The 19,697-nt window shown below is 45.3% G+C and overlaps 3 protein-coding genes across 3 annotated transcripts; all 3 read right to left on the reverse strand.

Annotated features, from left to right (window-relative positions):
* Positions 1-4,801: 4,801 nt before the first annotated feature.
* Positions 4,802-5,490, reverse strand: LOC119367598. The gene has a single exon (XM_037633075.1). It carries the CDS (start codon positions 5,332-5,334, stop codon positions 4,963-4,965), a length of 372 nt encoding a protein of 123 aa, XP_037488972.1. The 5' UTR covers positions 5,335-5,490; the 3' UTR covers positions 4,802-4,962.
* A 728-nt stretch (positions 5,491-6,218) lies between these two features.
* On the reverse strand, positions 6,219-10,471 carry LOC119363238 (adenylyl-sulfate kinase 3-like). The gene is made up of 7 exons (XM_037628553.1): positions 10,115-10,471; positions 9,473-9,622; positions 8,529-8,678; positions 8,258-8,376; positions 8,073-8,157; positions 7,397-7,443; positions 6,219-6,676 (listed from the first exon to the last, which is right to left on the reverse strand). The coding sequence occupies exons 1-7, from the start codon at positions 10,425-10,427 to the stop codon at positions 6,578-6,580; spliced, it is 963 nt and encodes a 320-aa protein (XP_037484450.1). The 5' UTR covers positions 10,428-10,471; the 3' UTR covers positions 6,219-6,577.
* Positions 10,472-10,894: 423 nt separating this feature from the next.
* On the reverse strand, positions 10,895-11,693 carry LOC119367599. Its single transcript, XM_037633076.1, has one exon. The coding sequence runs from the start codon at positions 11,560-11,562 to the stop codon at positions 11,221-11,223; it is 342 nt and encodes a 113-aa protein (XP_037488973.1). The 5' UTR covers positions 11,563-11,693; the 3' UTR covers positions 10,895-11,220.
* Positions 11,694-19,697: the final 8,004 nt, after the last annotated feature.

Consider the following 19,697-nt stretch of genomic DNA (forward strand, 5'->3'; position numbering starts at 1 on the left):
TGGTGCAAAAGGAACATGTGTATGTGAGATTCCACCCAAACCTTTTCAATGTGGACGCCCTCTTAATAGTACGGCTTTCCTACGACTCAAATCCATCGGAAAAAAACGTTGAGAAACGCTGTCTTCAATAGTCTTCGAGGGGCACCAAATCATCTTGTGTTTAGACATGATATATCTGAAATGCTCAATGCACATGATTAGTCCGCAAAAGCATTGTCATCAATCACCAAAGCTATTAAGGGATAAATATGCCCTTACAGTTGTTCTTTCGCCAGAGGCATGGCCGTGCCTCCTCAGAAACAAAAAAAAACGTGTTTTCTCTTCTTCTTTTTCCTTTCGCGAGAGGCATGGTTTTGCTTTTGCGAGAGACACGGGCGTGCCTCTTTCGGAAAGGGAAAAACCCATGCTCCTGGTTCGGTTTTTTCGTCCAGTTTTTATCGTGAAAAAGAAGTTCGTCAAAACCTATCAACATGGGATCTAATTTTGAAGATCTCGACGTAAGGAATCCAACGGTGAAAACGGTTCGAGATTTGGACGCACGGTTTAAGATATATAATATTTTGAATAAACGAAACTACGAAAAAAGAAAAAACTCCCAGGTTGCGACAAGTGGCGCACTTTGTCGCAACCTGAAAAGGTGGGAGTGATCTTTGCAACGAGTACTCCTTAATTAGTGATTTCGTTTAATTAGTGAGGGTAGATTTTCCCAAAAGAAAAATAATGGGGCAGTTAATTGTGGTTCCCTAACAAATATTTCTTGAATTCACTTTATTTTTGTTTGCTATAAATATAAAGAGCCACCAACCATGTAACAACAGCTGCACATTCACTACCATACACTAATGCGTCTGGTATTGTATTTATTGTTACTACCTCCACGGTTGCACATCTGCTAACTACATGCAACTATATTTATGTATTTTTTAAAAAAAGTGAAGAAAACTAGACAAAAAGGGGAAAAGGTAAAATAAGAAAAAAGAATAGTCAACGACCGATTGTGAGGCAGCAACAACACATGTAGTCCAGGCACACCATTGTTTTTTGGGGAAGAAGATGACGTGGTAGAGTCGGGCGATGGCATTTCTTACCACCGACAAGGTCTCAGCAATGAGTTTTGAAAGTCGTGGTCACGAGACGACGAATAACAACGAAGTTTTGGCCTTCCAATTTTTTTCCTTCTCTTTGTAAGGTATGTCGCTTGAGAGAATGTTGCATAAGCTTTATCCTTTTGCGGGTTGAGAGCCAGAATAATGTGTTCTCTACCTTACCTCCATTCCAGTGGAGGTGGAGGATACGTGGGGGTATGTCTACAGCGGATTTTACTTGGGTCCTGCCAGCTTTAGTCTTGAATCTGTTTTGATCCATTCAGCATTCTTCTTCGATAATTCCACTTGGATTTGGTGTCCAACAAATCTGTTTTGGGTCTGGCAGATGTTGATCTCAGTAGATCTGCTTGGATTTGGCTGACACTCGTGGTTGTTGGTGTGTTTGAAGGTACGGGTTTTTTGAATTTCGATCTGCATTTTCTTCGATGTTGACGGTGCTTCTCTTGTTCTCTAGCTCATCGGATCTTAGCATGATGATTTTCGACTGTCAACTATAGTAAGTTTTGCCCGGCTTCAATGAGGAGGGGCGATGATGGCATCATCATTCGTCTCATCTCAGTGCTTGTGTACATCTTTGTTAGGTGGTCCATGGATCAGGTCACTTTATTTACTTTTGTGTATCTATGCACATCTTATTCATAGATTGAAATAATCACATCTTTTGTGTGTTAAATACCTAGGTGCGCCTTGCCATTGGGAAAAGAAGTCTAGATGCATCTTGCACCTAGCTAATTTTTTTAAGTAATACATTTATTTTATTAATCTTTAGAAATATTACGCCGATTTTTTTTTCAAAAATAATACATAGTCAGCCATCTGGTGGCCGATTAGTACCCCGTCGGCTAACAGCATGCCGATTGGGCTCCTGCCCACTCCTGTCGGCTAACTATTGACCAACTGAAACTAATTGGCTTACAGTAGGCCGGCTGTATCTAATTGGCTTACAGTAGGCCGACTAGAATTAATTGGCTTACTGTAAGCTGATAGGTGCATGCCCCATTTTCTCAGCCCTAAGTTTTTTGCTTCTCAACACTAAGGTGGGTAAACATTGTAGTGTAGTCTCGTACTCTCGCCAAGACATGTCCAAATCCGGATATCCTTTTAAGTTGTATGTTTTCTCTCGTAATCTCGTACTCTCGATGGAGGAAACATACAACTTAAAAGGATATCAGGATTTGGACATATCTTGGCGAGAATACGAAACTCCACTACACTGCTTACCCACCTTAGTGCCCAGAAGCGGGAAACTTAGGCCTGAGAAAATGAGACATTCACCTATCAGCTTATAGGAAGCCAATTAGTTCCAGATGGCTGATAGAAGTGGGCAGGAGCCCAATCAGCCTGCTGTTATCCGACAGGCTATTAGTCGGCCTACTCTTGGCCAACTGGACCCAGACGGACATCAGATGATTGACTATATATTATTTCCATGTAATATTTTCTAAAAATTAATAAAATAAATGTATTATTTTAAAAAAATAGCTTGCACCTACACGTACCTTTTCATGGAGAGGGGGCCATCCAGATGACCAAAACCCTAGTCGTCATCCCATCTACACGTACCTCTTACCGCCGCTAGGGCGCGTCGCCAGGCAAATCCCATGCAGTGCCAGTGCCAGAGTCGGCAGGGAGGTCCAGATCGGGGGCGGCATGTTTGTGGAGTGTTGTTGCCGAATGGCAAAGGAGATGTGTGCTCGAGTGACAATCTTCGTCAAGCAGTGCTCGACGACGGCGTTGGTGATCCAGCGCGGCAATCGTCAACGGCGGCCCAACCTAGCTAGGTCACTGGAGAAGAGGGAATCGGTGCATGGTCCTGGACGGCAACAATCTCAACATCAGACCCTGTCCTGTCATGCAATGACATGTGTGGTTTTTTCCCATGCTTTCTTTAGGGAGTCTTCGAGTTTGGGTTTAGGTTTCTAATGCCCTGCCGGTTTCATATGGATCCATCTGGATTCGACCAGCTTTCGTTGTATTCGGAGTTTCGACAAGTATTTATCAACGTTATCTTCTTCGGGGCGGTGATTTGCTTCATTGTATCGGTATGCAACGATGACTTCTCGAGTGCTGCTTCTACAAGTTCATGGGTTCAAAAATAAAATTGCTCCGCCGAGGTGAAGCTATCCTCACAATGCGCCGCCAGTGGATGCAAAAGGAAAAAGACTTCGACACCCAAAGATTTAAATGTAGTTTTTTTTTTCTGCATGGGTGTGTTGTAAGGACATGTAGTGCTGGGTCCCACTCGTTGCCTCTAAGTTTTAGGAAAAGCATGTAATGTATAGAGGTTGTAGTCATCTCTTAGATTGCAGGTTTAGAAAACAAGTTTCTCAATATATTTATTCTACCATAGCCATTCCATAGAACTGACATATGAGGCCACTCAATTTTTATATTCTTTAGATGACATGCACTTTTGGGTCAGAGGTTGAGGTTTGCAATGTCTGGAGGTTGCCTCTAAGAGAGGAGAGAAGGCTTAGAGCCAGCAAAAACCATACATTGTCGATGCTCTTAGGTCCTTTCGCAGTAAAAAAAACATGATGAACAATAGTCTCCGTCACCACCAACAATTGGTCCATTTCACCTAATAAACAATTGGACCAATTGTTTATTAAGTGCATTTCACCTAATAAACAATTACTGCTAAAAAAACCAAGTTCTCTCCTATTAGTAGCACGACAGCTAAAAAAAGTAGCACTATTTTTTGATAAAACAACACTAACGCCCACACGTGTGGTGAGAGCAAAATCCGCCCACACGCCATATAAACACAAACTGCTTCACGTCACCGCATGCATGCATATGAGAATCTTTTTGAATTTTCATTTTTTAAAATGTTTTATCTCTTAAATGAAAAATTCAATTGAAGATCCGTTTTCACCATTAGATCTCTCGTGACGAGATCTTCGAACTAGATCTCATATCAATATATTTCGACGAATTATTTTGGGTTAAAAGTTGCCATGTCTATTGCACATGAATTGCCATGGTGTTAACACTGAAATTGTCATGATATGTTTCAGCTATTTTCTTCTACATTTAAAAGTAAATTTTGACATATTATAAAACGGGAATTAAGAAATTAGACTTGCCATGAACCATAAACTAAAATTGCCATGATACATGCACTTAAAATTGTCATGGTTCATACAAAAATTAATTTTCATGGTCAAAGTACTGAAATTGTCATCATCAAACTACTAAAATTGTCATGCTCTACAAACTAAAATTGCCACATGGCAACTTTAGTTTAAGCACTATGACAAACATCATGGCAACTTTTGGGCAAAAAAAATTCATCGAAATATATCAACATGGGGTTTAATTTTGAAGATCTCGTCGAGATGGGTTTAATGGTGAAACGGATTTTTAATTGAATTTTTTAGTTAGGAGATAAAACATTTTTAAGCCGAAAATCAAAGAGATTCTTGTTGATGTCATCTGTTAACACGTGGCAAAATGAGTGATAATAAAGACGTGTGGGCGATGTGCAAGATGTCACATGGTCTGGGAGTTAGTTTTTTTCCTTTTGATATACCATGACAAGGACAGGAGAAGAAGCTTTTTTTCTTTTTCACAGGAGGAGAAGAAGTATTCTTCGTTTAGAACCTTGTTTCCTTTCTGCACCAACTGGCATAATTTCTACTCTGTTATACAGTCTTTCAACTTCGGACCAAATAATCGAAAAAGAAACCAAATGTGAAAAACCGTCTTGATTTCTCGCTGGAGCCAACCAACCAAGCCAATATGTACAGCGTTTATAGAGTTACTACAAAGAATGGAACGGACAAAACGGCAGCACCGCCTAGCTAACACAAGCCCGACACGACGATCGCTACACATGCACATCACGGCTTTCCTAGTCGTCCGAGTAATACAGCCCCTCCTCGTCGGAGCCGCCCATCCACGTGGACGACGACGAGCCGCCGTCGGAGGAGAGCGAGAGGGACCTCCGGTAGCTGTACAGCACGGCGCCGGGCGGCCGGCGCGCCATCCAGCCCCCGCGCCCGGACGCCGGCACGTAGTACTGGTCCGGCTCCGGCAGCGGCAGGCAGAAGAAGACGTAGAGGCACTCGGCCAGGCGCTCCAGCTCCCGCGCGGGCGGCGTGAGCAGCGCGCGCAGCACCTCGTCGGCCCGCAGCCGCCGCCGCTGGCCCGGCCGCGGCGGCCCCTGGCACAGCTCCGCCGGCACCCGCGCCGCCGCCACCAGCCACGCGCCGCTGAACACCATCCGATTCCAATCCCTCTGCTGCTGCTGCCTCCTCGCGGCCCTCGCTGATCGTCGCGTGCCGTTTTGTTTGGCGCCGTTGATCGGTTGCGTGCGCGTGCTCTGGCTTGCGTGGAGTGCGGGGGGAGGGGAGGGGAGAGGTGAGGCGAGAAGTCGGGCGCGCGAAGTGGTGGCGTGGAAGGGAGCGCGCGCGGGGGGAGTTTATAAATGTCTCCGGGAGGTCATTTCGTTGGGAGGGCGTCAGGGGCGGGGAAGGCGCGGGTGGCCGGCGGGGCGGGTTTGTGAGTACGTGCCGGCGCGGTCGTCGTCGACTCGTCGCTTCCGCCGGCGGGCGCGCGGCCTGCTCCGAGGATGTTTCGTTGGTTTTTCCGCGTTCTGGGTCTGTGTTTTGATTTTTGAATGGTTGTGGTTTGTGTCGCAGTCGCACCCGCACGGGTACAGAACGCGTGCGCCGGATCCAGAGACGGTGTATGGTCCGGTGCCTCCGGTCGGTCGTCTCTTCGTACGATGGAGAATACAGTCGCCAAGTGCCGTAGCCATCGTGAATGGTTCATGTATCGCCGACGGAGACGGAGACGGAGAAGGATTGACCCGGTAAAGAAGACACACGTCGTGGCCCGCTCAGCCATAACCATCTGCCGTAGCCGGCGTTCCAATGTCACGAGTTAAGAGTTGGCTGCAGATCAGTTTACCATTCCAGGATATGCGCTTCCTATCACTTTATTGAACAGATAAACATTTCAGGATATGCGCTTCCTATCACTTTATTTATTATCTCGAGTTAGCATTGGCTTAGGATAATGCAAGAACGTACTACTGATACAATTGTTTCCTTTTTTCAATTTGAAAGGATACTACAATTGTTTTGGTATGTGCTGCAAGCAACAAGGCAGACGACTCTCAATAATTGGAAATTCAAATGGTCAGCATAACTGCTCTTGTACCTCATCGCAACAACCAGGAAACAGCACAAGTTGTAGGGCAAATAAATTAGCAACAAACTCCTACTACCCTGCTCTGGATGCCATTGCAATTTGCACACTACATTTTCCTGGCGAAGCTAACAGAAGTTAACACGACAGAAACTACGAGTAGACAGATCAACGCACACAACCAATCTGAACAAGCACACAAAAAAAAAAAAAAAAACTGCCAGCGCTTGACTTATTCTGCCGCGCCGCTAATCTGGTGGAAATACCCTCTAGCAACTATAGCATGACAACAGGCTCATGGCTTCCATCACGGTCTACTCGTGCAGAAAGCCTTTGTCCTCGAGATAAGTAATCACTTGTGCCGCCATGTCGGATGGTGAAGGGCACACGCCATCCACTTCCTTGATCTCAATCTGCAATCAAAGCAAAGTCTTCATGCTTCTAGGTGAAGGACAAAACTGGCAACTGCTTGTCAGCGGTAGGAAAGAGCATCCCAAGACATCATGACAAGTTCTTACAAGCGGCTTAGCTGTATTAAATATTATTGTTAAACATAACAACTACTACGAATTATATGAATTTTAAGTGTCTCCTGCGGGGTGTGTTAGGGCGTAGAGCAGCGTTGTACTTGGTTCTTCCTATGTTCTTTTTCGGATGCGTTGTGCGTGATCCGGTTATATTTCAGGATTGGTGTTGTATGGGTTACCACACCACCATGTACCTTGTTCTGATGTTGCTTTATATATAAAACAGGGCGAAAGCCTGTTTCGAGTGTCTCCTGCGGCTGTAAATTCAACGTTTATGATGGAGTATTCACAGTAAAGATCAACCTATGCATTTAACCACTGTACTTGGTAATTAACCATATCAAACATGTACCCGCTAGTACCGTCCTCAAGTATCGAGCGTATTGACGATTCCCTTTAGCATGTTAAGCATGCGCTCTTGATTATGTTCAAAAGATGATGAAGCGTGCTCTATTTTCCGAATTCAATCATTTTAGGCTAGAATATCAGTGAGCCAACTACTAAATACATGACGGCAGAAGCAATCACATTAACACCTTAAATAATGCACACTTGACCATGCGAAAATGATAGCACTTAGCATGTACGTATGATAAGATGATGTACCTCGCAATTTAGTGGCGCTTCATATGGGTCATCAATACCAGTAAACCCTGCAGAAAGACAAAATTAGAGCTTGAAGGCCTTGAAGGATGAGTGCACCGCACAAGGTTTAACAAGACAGGCCAAAAAAATTATTGCAAGATTATTTGCGAAGAATGGTCAAACAGAGGCAACAAAGTTCAACTGTTCTTGTCTTAAGCATTAGACAAAAAGAACTTGAATGCGATGGAGCTCCTAGAAACTCACAACACATATATCAATTAAAATACGAGAAAATCAGATAGTTTGAGGCAACTTTGATGTTCTGATGGAAATGGCTAGTTGTGCAGTTAGAGACAGAACCTTGCCTACAAACGGTGATCGCACGATGATCATACGTAACACCATTACACAATGGAAATATTAATCTACATAGTATGTGCACCAACACATCTAAGCATGGCTGCGAGCTTGCAATTACCAATCACAATCCTCACAGAATTGACGATTTCAAGACTTGGAGAATGACTGAGTGTGATATTTTTCCTATCCGGTTTTGCTTTCCCGAAATATGCATAGTTTGGTTAGTGTAATTACAAATTTGATTATAAAAAAAACAGGATTTTTTTAGCAAACTGAAGAGTGAAGCACTAATCGATTATTTTTAGCTTGGACATCAAAGATTATATGATAATCTCACCCTTTATTTTTCCTGCACGAGCAAGCTTATAAAGGCCCTTTGGATCCCTTGCTTCACACAATTCCAAGGACATGTTCAAGAAAACCTACAAAAAAGTTCACGAGAGTTTGTTCAGCAGTCATGACAAAAACCCAGTAGGAAGCTAATTTCAATAGAGATGAAGGTAAAATAAGAAGATCCCTTACTTCAATAAAACTACCGTCTGACAACAGTGCACGACAAGACTCTCGGTCTCTCCTATACGGAGATATAAAACTAGCAATGCACACTAGGCCTGCATCTGCAAATAGCTTTGCAACTTCACCTGCTCAAAAATAGTTGAAACAAAACGTAAGTGCAAATGGGTGGACAGTAAAAGATATTAACACAAGCATGGTTTTTCTGTTTACAATTTTTTATCTTCATGAGAACTTTGTTAGATCTACAAATACAATTCTGTGTTCAGGAGATACTTACCAACTCTACGTATATTTTCAGCACGATCTTCAGCTGCGAAGCCAAGATCCTTGTTAAGACCATGTCTTAAGTTATCGCCATCAAGAACATACGCAAGCTTCCCTCTTGTATGGAGCTCTCGACCTAATGTGCATGCCAAGGTACTTTTACCTTGACAAGGTGAAGTATAACAATATAAAATTAGATAAAGGAACTAATAAAGTACTCCCTCCGTCCCAAATTACTCGTCGCAGAAATGGATGTATCTAGAACTAAAATACATCTAGATACCTCCATACCTGCGACAAGTAATTCGTGACGGAGGGAGTATCAGTAAAATAAAAGAAGTTTACATCGAGAATAAATGCTACTCCCTCCGTTCCTAAATATAAGTCTTTGTAGAGATTCCACTATGGACTACATACGGAGCAAAACGAGTGAATTTATACTCTAAATGCATCTATATACATCCGTATGTGGTTCATAGTGAAATCCCTACAAAGACTTATATTTAGGAACGGAGGGAGTACATTATTATAAATTTTTAGTTGGCGAATTTTCTCTGCAAATAACAGAGTGCTGATTTACTGAAATGTTAGACACTGGTGAAGAACAAACGAAACACTAGCAAGCACAATGAACATCAGCCACATAGCACAATATATTAATATTCTCTTATTGTACTCTTGACAATTTTAAGAGTTGTCCTTTCACCACTTGGAAATTATTTTGTGATGAATTTAATACTTGAATGTGATGTAACCTATAAAGATGGAGTGAACAATAACAATATGAAAATTTTGACAGCTAAATTATGAAGAGTCGTAGAATTGACCCCTTTTTGGCCTTAATTAATTGTGTCAAGCTGAAATGATTAATGTAAAGATATACCAGTCTGTACTCAAAAAATGTACTCGCATTTCATGAAGCACACATCACAATAAATCCAGGCAATCTTTAATTACCTGAACCGCTAAGGCCTGTAATCCAAACAACACACCCTTTCTGCTTCAGTAGATTTTGCCGGTCAGTCTTGCCCACTGGGCAATCATACCAGAAGATATTTGATGACTTGGGCACAGTTGAAGACATCTCCAAAGCTCTGTTCTCGCCTTCTACACAATTACAGTCATTAACACGATAATAAGAAAAGGCACAGTAATGATATAAACGGCCTTACAGATAAAAGAAAGGTAAACAGAAATATTCATTGCCAATGCCATCAAGTAGCAGCAACTCTTCCCTGAGCTCCATTAGAAGTCAGCTACCAGTCAGCGATGTAACAAGGGGAGAGGATTGAGCATTCTAAGCCCAGGTCAAGATTTCAATAGAAAACAATTCCACTAGGTGCTAGTATATGCCGGCAACCCACCCCGATCCAAGGGCCGAACCGGAATTTTAAGCATGGAAAATAAACATTTCCGGCGGCTGCTGCGACGGCCCCGCTGATCTAGAATTCCCGCGAAGCCCCGGCCAAAACGCGACTGAGATTTCACGCGGCCACGCTCCCCGATCACCAGGCATCAACCGCATTGGACCAGATAATCAAATTACCCCAAGGAGCGGAAACGAGAGAAAGGAAAAGGAGAGGAAGGTCAGGTACGTGCCTAGGCTGACCCCGATGTGCTCCGCACTCGACCGGCCGCCCGCGCATTCGGCGCGGGAGTCCCGGGCTCGGACCGGCGGAGCCCCGCCCGCTATCCTCCCCGCGGAGGAGGGCGAGACGCGGCGGCGCGGGAGCAACCCTAGATCCGCTGGGCTTCCGCCGCTTGAAGAGGAGGAGGAGGAGGAGGAGGAAGAAGTGGCGGCGCGCGGTTGGCGAGGGCACCAGCGGCTCGCGCGCTGCGGGGCTGCGGTGGAGGCGGTGAGGCAGCCAGTGGCGCGCGGGCGTGGCGCTGCTGCTGCTGCCGCTGCCTCCATCGGCGAAGAGTGATGGTTACGCCGCGCCTTTTTGTTTTCTGGAAATGCTTTGGACCAGGAATTGGATTACTTCTATTTTTGGCGGCGAATTCGGAGGAACTGGTACCGCTGCAAAGCGTATTAGCAAGTGAACCTGGTATGTGAGTGCGTCTTGGTGCATCATGCAACGGGGCCATCGTGTTTGACCGGTCAACGAAGGTTTCCATCCAACTCCGAAAGACGGCATCAATTCCTCCTCGCGGTTGCATGCGTTTCCCGCAAAAACAATTCTTGAGTGTACTATGCGGCGGCCGACCATAATTTACACTTTCCATGCGGAAAATTCAGTGATCACAAGCATTCTGTTTTCCCGTCTCCTCTACCACGCGTCCACGGCATGGATCAGGCGAGCATTTATACCGGTGAAACAACCATTGTACTACTCCCTCTGTACCGAGTTCAGCTACTCCAGCGACAACTATTTCGGTACAGAGGGAGTAGTACGTAACGCAGTGAATTTATACTTCCAAACATGTAGCAGGTCGTCTTATTACAGCACATGAATATACGTATGCCAGGACGCATCAGCCAACTCCCGTCAGTGCATGCACACACCATCTCAATTCTCAACCAAGAATAACAACCAACCAAAGAACACAAGAAAGATCCGGCACCAAAACTAGACCTCCACAACGCCATGGCCGCCCCGTTCCCCCGCCGGCACGGTCGCCGGCCGGCTGGCCGTAGCTCCAGCCACGCACGCTAGGCGCTAGCTGCATCTCGATCGCCAGCGATCTGATCGCTCGCTCGCTAGCTACTCGGCGGCGGCGCCTTGGTCGAAGTTGAGCGCGTAGCTCTTGGAGTCGTAGCTGAACCCGGCCTTCCTCCTCCGCGCCGCGCCTCCGCCGAGGCCCCTCCTCCTCGCCATGATCTCCTGCGCCACCGCCTTCCACCGCAGCTTCGCCCTGGCCGACCGCTCCTCCTGCGCGATGCGCCTGATCTCCTCCCCGCCCTCGCCGCTCAGCGCCCTGTACTCCAGCCGCCGGGCCGACGACGCCCGAGACAGCGACCGCCCGAAGCACCCGAAGCTCTGCGGCATGAAGTCGTCGTCGCTGCACGCCATCGGCGCCGCCGTCTGGTGCACCAGGCTGGCCATGGGAACGCGCGAAGCTAGCTAGCGATCACAGTACAGGGAGATGTGAGTAGCCAAGTGTGGAGACGGGACGCGATCAATGCGGGGCTGTGATCTGCTAGATCCAGAGACGGATATATAATGCCCCGGGCGCGGCGATGAACTGTCCGATCTCGAACGGCGCCATGGCAGCATGGCCCAAGATTAGGTGCGTTGTTTATTGGCCGCGGCCCATAAAGAAATGGCAAGGTGCAGGATAGCAACTGTACCCGAACGTCCTTGTTTTTATCCTACATTTGGCGCCATCAGGGAATTCCTGCCGGGCTTTGACTGCTCACAACGTGAGCCCATGTGTTTCTAATGAATGTTTTAAGAGTACTCTCTCTGTACTTTTAACTTTGTTGAAAAGTCAAAAAGAAATAAGGTAATATCATTGGAAGTCATAGAACTTGTGCTTGATGTTCAGTTTGGTGCTAAAACTTCAAAAATACGGATTTCTAGTCATCTAACTTGCGTTCTCGTGCAAATACGGTCACTTTGCTCATACTCAGACGTATCATGCGCTTATGTGGCACGCCAGCGTGGCTATGGCCCACTGTTAGAGACCGAAACAGCTCGCCGCGTTTTTTCTTTGCAGAAGCACCCTTGCTCGGTATTTAATTAATTTAATTGAGCATAATCCCCTTTGTGTGTCCCACTTGTCAGCATGAGGTGGTGTGAAAAAATAAAAATAAAAAGTACACGCGCAGGGATTTGAACTCCATATACCTCGGGTACATCCATGCACAAGCAAACCACTGCACCCACTACAAATTCCTTCCTATAAGTGCACCTGATTTTATATTAAACGCAGTTCTTCTTCCTAGATTCTCTTTTTGTCCCAGGTTCGCCTAGTAAAAACTGGACACCGAAAAATCTCACCTTTTTCACACACAAAATCAATTAAAAAAACCGTTTCAAAATGTAAAATGTTTAACCCATACTATACACAACTTTGTCATGAGCGAGAATTTTAGTTCGGGTGATAACATTTTTTTCCGGGGACTGCCAAATTTTTTGAGGACCGATTGGTTGTCGAATTTCTATCTAGGAGTAAAAGAACCTGGATACGAGTAGTGGTCGTGGACAATATATAAAATCCGGCTTTTCTCTTTATAGACAGTGGCTGGTGCTTAGTGTAGCATTTAGCTCCCGTGTGTCCACGCTTGAGGTTGAGAAATTGAATCTGTTGGGCCACCCTTTTTGGTCACTCAGTTTGCGCTGGAGCTTCTGTTTGTGATTAAACGAATTTTAGTTCTTCATGTTGAACGTTAATCGGCACTGGTGGGATGATGTATGGCGGACTATTTTGTTAACATGTCCGTGTTTGAACTGCGCCATCTTTTTTCATTATATTTGAGGGTTGTGTGCGTGATTAAATAAATTGAGCGAGTTCTCTGTAAAAAATCCAGCGTGCTATGGTTACCAAGCGCTTTGTGCATTCCCAACCACTGACAGGTGGGCCTCCACCAGGCTGGCACGCCATGTGGACAGGCCATGTGGCTGGATACGAGAGGAAGCACCGTATATGCACGCGAGGACAAGTTATTGTTGGAAATATGCCCTAGAGGCAATAATAAAAGTATTATTATATTTCATTGTTCATGATAATTGTCTTTTATTCATACTATAACTGTATTATCCGGAAATCGTAATACACGTGTGAATACATAGACCTCAATATGTCCCTAGTGAGCCTCTAGTTGACTAGCTCGTTGTGATCAACAGATAGTCATGATTTCCTGGCTATGGACATTGGATGTCGTTGATAACGGGATCACATCATTAGGAGAATGATGTGATGGACAAGACCCAATCCTAAGTATAGCACAAAGGTCGTTTAGTTCGTTTGCTAGAGCTTTGCCAATGTCAAGTATCTCTTCCTTAGACCATGAGATCGTGTAACTTCCGGATACCGTAGGAGTGCCTTGGGTGTATCAAACGTCACAACAAAACTGGGTGACTATAAAGGTGCATTACAGGTATCTCCGAAAGTAGCTGTTGGGTTGACACGGATCGAGACTGGGATTTGTCACTCCGTATGACGGAGAGGTATCTCTGGGCCCACTCGGTAATGCATCATCATAATGAGCTCAAGGTGACCAAAGTGTTGGCCACGAGATCATGCATTACGGTACGAGTAAAGTGACTTGCCGGTAACGAGACTGAACAAGGTATTGGGATACCGACGATCGAGTCTCGGGCAAGTAACGTACCGATTGACAAAGGGAATTGTATACAGGGTTTGATCGAATCCTCGACATCGTGGTTCATCCGATGACAACATCGAGAAGCATGTGGGAGCCAACATGGGTATCCAGATCCTGCTGTTGGTTATTGACCGGAGAACGTCTCGGTCATGTCTACATGTCTCCCGAACCCGTAGGGTCTACACACTTAAGGTTCGATGACGCTAGGGTTATAAAGGAAGTTTGTATGTGGTTACCGAATGTTGTTCGGAGTCCCGGATGAGATCCCGAACGTCATGAGGAGTTCCGGAATGGTCCGGAGGTAAAGATTTATATATGGGAAGTCCTATTTTGGCCACCGGAAAATGTTCGGGATTTTTCGGTATTGTACCGGGAAGGTTCTAGAAGGTTCCGGAGTGGGGCCCACCTGCATGGGGGGACCCACATGAACGTGAGTAGTGGGGGAAAGGCCCCACACCCCTGGTCAAGGCGCACCAAGATCCCCCCTTAAAAGGAATAAGATCATATCCCGAAGGGATAAGATCAAGATCCCTAAAAAGGGGGGATAACAATCGGTGGGGAAGGAAATGATGGGATTTCTTTCCTCCCACCTTGGCCAACGCCCCAATGGACTTGGAGGGCAAGAAACCAGCCCCTCCACCCCTATATATAGTGGGGAGGCGCATGGGAGCTTAAGACAAGCCAAGGCGCAGCCCCTCCCCTCCCCAACACATCTCCTCCTCCGTATATGCTTGGCGAAGCCCTGTCGGAGTACTGCTGCACCAACTACACCACGCCGTCGTGCTGCCGTTGGAGCAATCTTCCTCAACCTCTCCTTCCCCCTTGCTGGATCAAGAAGGAGGAGACGTCTCCCGTCCCGTACGTGTGTTGAACGCGGAGGTGCTGTCCGTTCAGCACTTGGACATCGGTGATCCGAATCACGATCGAGTACGACTCCATCATCACCATCCCCTTGGCTAGCTTCCGCTCGTGATCTACAAGTGGTATGTAGATGCAAACTCTCTCCCTTGACTCGTTGCTTAGATGAACTCATAGATGGATCTTGGTGAAACCGTAGGAAAAATTTTAATTTTCTGCAACGTTCCCCAACAGTGGTATCAGAGCCAAGTTTATGCGTAGTTCTCTTTGCACGAGTAGAACACAATTTTGTTGTGGGCGTGGATTTTGTCATCTTACTTGCCTCTACTAGTCTTTTCTTGCTTTGGCGGTATTGTGGGATGAAGCGGCCCGGACCAACCTTACACATACGCTTACGTGAGACCGGTTCCACCGACTGACATGCACTAGTTGCATAAGGTGGCTGGCGGGTGTCTGTCTCTCCCACTTTAGTTGGAGCGGATTCGATGAAAAGGGCCCTTATGAAGGGTAAATAGAAGTTGACAAAATCACGTTGTGGTTATTCGTAGGTAAGAAAACGTTCTTGCTAGAACCCAATTGCAGCCACGTAAAAGATGCAACAACAATTAGAGGACGTCTAACTTGTTTTTGCAGCGATTGATCATGTGATGTGATATGGCCAGAAGTTGTGATGAATGATGAATTGTGATGTATGAGATCATGTTCTTTGTAATAGGATTCACGACTTGCATGTCGATGAGTATGACAACCGGCAGGAGCCATAGGAGTTGTCTTTATTTTTTGAATGACCTGCGTGTCATTGAAGAACGCCATGTAACTCACTTTACTTTATTGCTAAACGCGTTAGCCATAGAAGTAGAAGTAGTCGTTGGCGTGACAACTTCATGAAGACACGATGATGGAGATCATGATGATGGAGATCATGGTGTCAAGTCGGTGACAAGATGATCATGGAGCCCCGAAGATGAAGATCAATGGAGCTATATGATATTGGCCATATCATGTCACAACTATATAATTGCATGTGATGTTTATTATGTTTATGCATCTTGTTTACTTAGGACGACGGTAGTAAATAAGATGATCCCTTACAAAAATTTCAAGAAGTGTTCTCCCCTAACTGTGCACCGTTGCTACAGTTCGTCACTTCTAAGCACCACGTGATGATCGGGTGTGATGGATTCTTACGTTCACATACAACGGGTGTAAGACAGTTTTACACAGCGAAAACACTTAGGGTTAACTTGACGAGCCTAGCATGTGCAGACATGGCCTCGGAACACGGAGACCGAAAGGTCGAACATAAGTCGTATGGAAGATACGATCAACATGAGAATGTTCACCGACGATGACTAGTCCGTCTCACGTGATGATCGGACACGGCCTAGTCGACTCGGATCGTGTAACACTTAGATGACTAAAGGGATGTCTAATCTGAGTGGGAGTTCATAATTTGATTAGAACTTAATTATCATGAACTTAGTCTAAAATCTTTGCAAATATGTCTTGTAGATCAAATGGCCAACGCTCATGTCAACATGAACTTCAACGCGTTCCTAGAGAAAACCAAGCTGAAAGATGATGGCAGCAACTATACGGACTGGGTCCGGAACCTGAGGATCATCCTCATAGCTGCCAGGAAACAATATGTCCTAGAAGGACCGCTAGGTGACGCTCCCGTCCCAGAGAACCAAGACATTATGAATGCTTGGCAAACTCGCGCTGATGATTACTCCCTCGTTCAGTGCGGCATGCTTTACAGCTTAGAACCGGGGCTCCAAAAGCGTTTTGAGCATCACGGAGCATATGAGATGTTCGAAGAGCTGAAACTAGTTTTCCAAGCTCATGCCCGGATCGAGAGATATGATGTCTCCGACAAGTTCTACAGTTGTAAGATGGAGGAAAACAGTTCTGTCAGTGAGCACATCCTGAAGATGTCTGGGTTGCACAACCGTATGACCCAGCTGAACATTAACCTCCCAGATGAGGCGGTCATTGACAGAATCCTCCAGTCGCTCCCACCAAGCTACAAGAGCTTTGTGATGAACTACAACATGCAGGGGATGGAAAAGACCATTCCTGAAGTGTTCTCGATGCTGGAGTCAGCAGAGGCTGAAATCAAGAAAGAACATCAAGTGTTGATGGTCAATAAGACCACTAAGTTCAAGAAGGGCAAGGGTAAGAAGAACTTCAAGAAGGACGGCAAGGAGGTTGCCGCACCTGGTAAGCCAGTTACCGGGAAGAAGTCAAAGAATGGACCTAAGCCTGAGACTGAGTGCTTTTATTGCAAGGGGAAGGGTCACTGGAAGCGGAACTGCCCCAAATACTTAGCAGATAAGAAGGCCGGCAAAACCAAAGGTATATTTGATATACATGTAATTGATGTGTACCTTACCAGTACTCGTAGTAACTCCTGGGTATTTGATACCGATGTCGTTGCTCATATTTGTAACTCACAGCAGGAGCTGCGGAATAAACGGAGACTGGCGAAGGACGAGGTGACGATGCGCGTCGGGAATGGTTCCAGAGTCGATGTGATCGCCGTCGGTACGCTGCCTCTACATTTACCTACGGGATTAGTTTTGAACCTTAATAATTATTATTTAGTGCCAAGTTTGAGCATGAACATTGTATCTGGATCTCGTTTAATACGAGATGGCTACTCATTTAAGTCTGAGAATAATGGTTGTTCGATTTATATGAGAGATATGTTTTATGGTCATGCTCCGATGGTCAATGGTTTATTCTTAATGAATCTCGAGCGTAATATTACACATGTTCATAGTGTAGATGCCAAAAGATGTAAAGTTGATAACGATAGTCCCACATACTTGTGGCACTGCCGCCTTGGTCACATTGGTGTCAAGCGCATGAAGAAGCTCCATGCCGATGGACTTTTAGAGTCTCTTGATTATGAATCATTTGACACGTGCGAACCATGCCTCATGGGCAAGATGACCAAGACTCCATTCTCCGGAACAATGGAGCGAGCAACCAACTTATTGGAAATCATACATACCGATGTGTGCGGTCCAATGAGCGTTGAGGCTCGCGGAGGATATCGTTATGTTCTCACTCTCACTGATGACTTAAGTAGATATGGGTATGTCTACTTAATGAAACACAAGTCTGAGACCTTTGAAAAGTTCAAGGAATTTCAAAATGAGGTGGAGAATCAACGTGACCGAAAGATAAAGTGCCTATGATCAGATCGTGGAGGAGAATATTTAAGTCATGAATTTGGCACACACTTAAGGAAATGTGGAATCGTTTCACAACTCACGCCGCCTGGAACACCTCAGCGAAACGGTGTGTCCGAACGTCGTAATCGCACTCTATTGGATATGGTGCGGTCTATGATGTCTCTTACTGATTTACCGCTATCATTTTGGGGATACGCTCTAGAGACAGCTACATTCACTTTAAATAGGGCACCGTCTAAATCCGTTGAGACGACACCGTATGAATTATGGTTTGGGAAGAAACCTAAGCTGTCGTTTCTAAAAGTTTGGGGATGCGATGCTTATGTCAAGAAACTTCAACCTGAAAAGCTCTAACCCAAGTCAGAAAAATGCGTCTTCATAGGATACCCTAAGGAAACTGTCGGGTATACCTTCTACTTAAGATCCGAGGGCAAAATCTTTGTTGCCAAGAACGGATGCTTTCTGGAAAAAGAGTTTCTCTCGAAAGAAGTAAGTGGGAGGAAAGTAGAACTCGATGAAGTACTACCTCTCGAACGGGAAAGTGGTGCAGCTCAGGAAAATGTTCCTATGATGCCCACACCAACTGAAGAGGAAACCAATGATGATGATCAAGGTACTTCGGATCAAGTTGCTACTGAACTTCGTAGGTCCACAAGGACACGTTCCGCACCAGAGTGGTACGGCAACCCCGTCCTGGAAATCATGTTGTTAGACAACGGTGAACCTTCGAACTATGAAGAAGCGATGGCGGGCCCAGATTCCAACAAATGGCTTGAAGCCATGAAATCCGAGATAGAATACATGTATGAAAACAAAGTATGGACTTTGACAGACTTGCCCGATGATCGGCGAGCGATAGAAAACAAATGGATCTTTAAGAAGAAGACAGACGCGGATGGTAATGTCACCATCTATAAAGCTCGACTTGTTGCTAAGGGTTATCGACAGGTTCAAGGGATTGACTACGACGAGACATTCTCTCCCGTAGCGAAGCTAAAGTCCGTCCGAATCATGTTAGCAATTGCCGCATACTATGATTATGAGATATGGCAGATGGACGTCAAAACAGCATTCCTTAACGGGCATCTTAAGGAAGAACTGTATATGATGCAGCCGGAAGGTTTTGTCGATCCTAAGAACGCTAACAAAGTATGCAAGCTCCAGCGATCCATTTATGGGCTGGTGCAAGCATCTCGGAGTTGGAATATTCGCTTTGATGAGATGATCAAAGCGTTTGGGTTTATGCAGACTTATGGAGAAGCCTGCGTTTACAAGAAAGTGAGTGGGAGCTCTGTAGCATTTCTCATATTATATGTAGATGACATACTCTTGATGGGAAATAATATATAATTTCTGGACAGCATTAAGGCCTACTTGAATAAGTGTTTTTCAATGAAGGACCTTGGAGAAGCTGCTTACATATTAGGCATCAAGATCTATAGAGATAGATCGAGACGCCTCATAGGTCTTTCACAAAGCACATACCTTGATAAGATTTTGAAGAGGTTCAAAATGGATCAGTCCAAGAAGGGGTTCTTGCCTATGTTACAAGGTGTGAGATTGAGCTCGGCTCAGTCACCGACCACGGCAAAAGATAAAGAAGAGATGAGTGTCATCCCCTATGCTTCAGCCATAGGATCTATTATGTATGCCATGTTGTGTACCAGACCTGATGTAAACCTTGCCGTGAGTTTGGTAGCTAGATACCAAAGTAATCCCGGCAAGGAACACTGGACAGCAGTCAAGAATATCCTGAAGTACCTGAAAAGGACAAAGGACATGTTTCTCGTTTATGGAGGAGACGAAGAGCTTGTCGTAAAGGGTTACGTCGACGCTAGCTTCGACTCAG

The sequence above is a fragment of the Triticum dicoccoides genome, chromosome 2B (genome assembly GCF_002162155.2).
Source record: "Triticum dicoccoides isolate Atlit2015 ecotype Zavitan chromosome 2B, WEW_v2.0, whole genome shotgun sequence".
Classification (NCBI taxonomy): domain Eukaryota; kingdom Viridiplantae; phylum Streptophyta; class Magnoliopsida; order Poales; family Poaceae; genus Triticum; species Triticum dicoccoides.

Excerpts from the sequence above, each read along its gene's own strand:
- LOC119367598 (XM_037633075.1), bottom strand. The coding sequence starts at position 5,334 with ATGGTGTTCAGCGGCGCGTGGCTGGTGGCGGCGGCGCGGGTGCCGGCG.
- LOC119363238 (XM_037628553.1), bottom strand. The coding sequence starts at position 10,427 with ATGGAGGCAGCGGCAGCAGCAGCAGCGCCACGCCCGCGCGCCACTGGC. Across the intron at positions 8,377-8,528 it reads TGAAAATATACGTAGAGTTG|GTGAAGTTGCAAAGCTATTT; the intron begins GTAAGTATCTCC and ends ATTTTTGAGCAG. Across the intron at positions 6,677-7,396 it reads AAGCGCCACTAAATTGCGAG|ATTGAGATCAAGGAAGTGGA; the intron begins GTACATCATCTT and ends CTTTGATTGCAG.
- LOC119367599 (XM_037633076.1), bottom strand. The coding sequence starts at position 11,562 with ATGGCCAGCCTGGTGCACCAGACGGCGGCGCCGATGGCGTGCAGCGAC.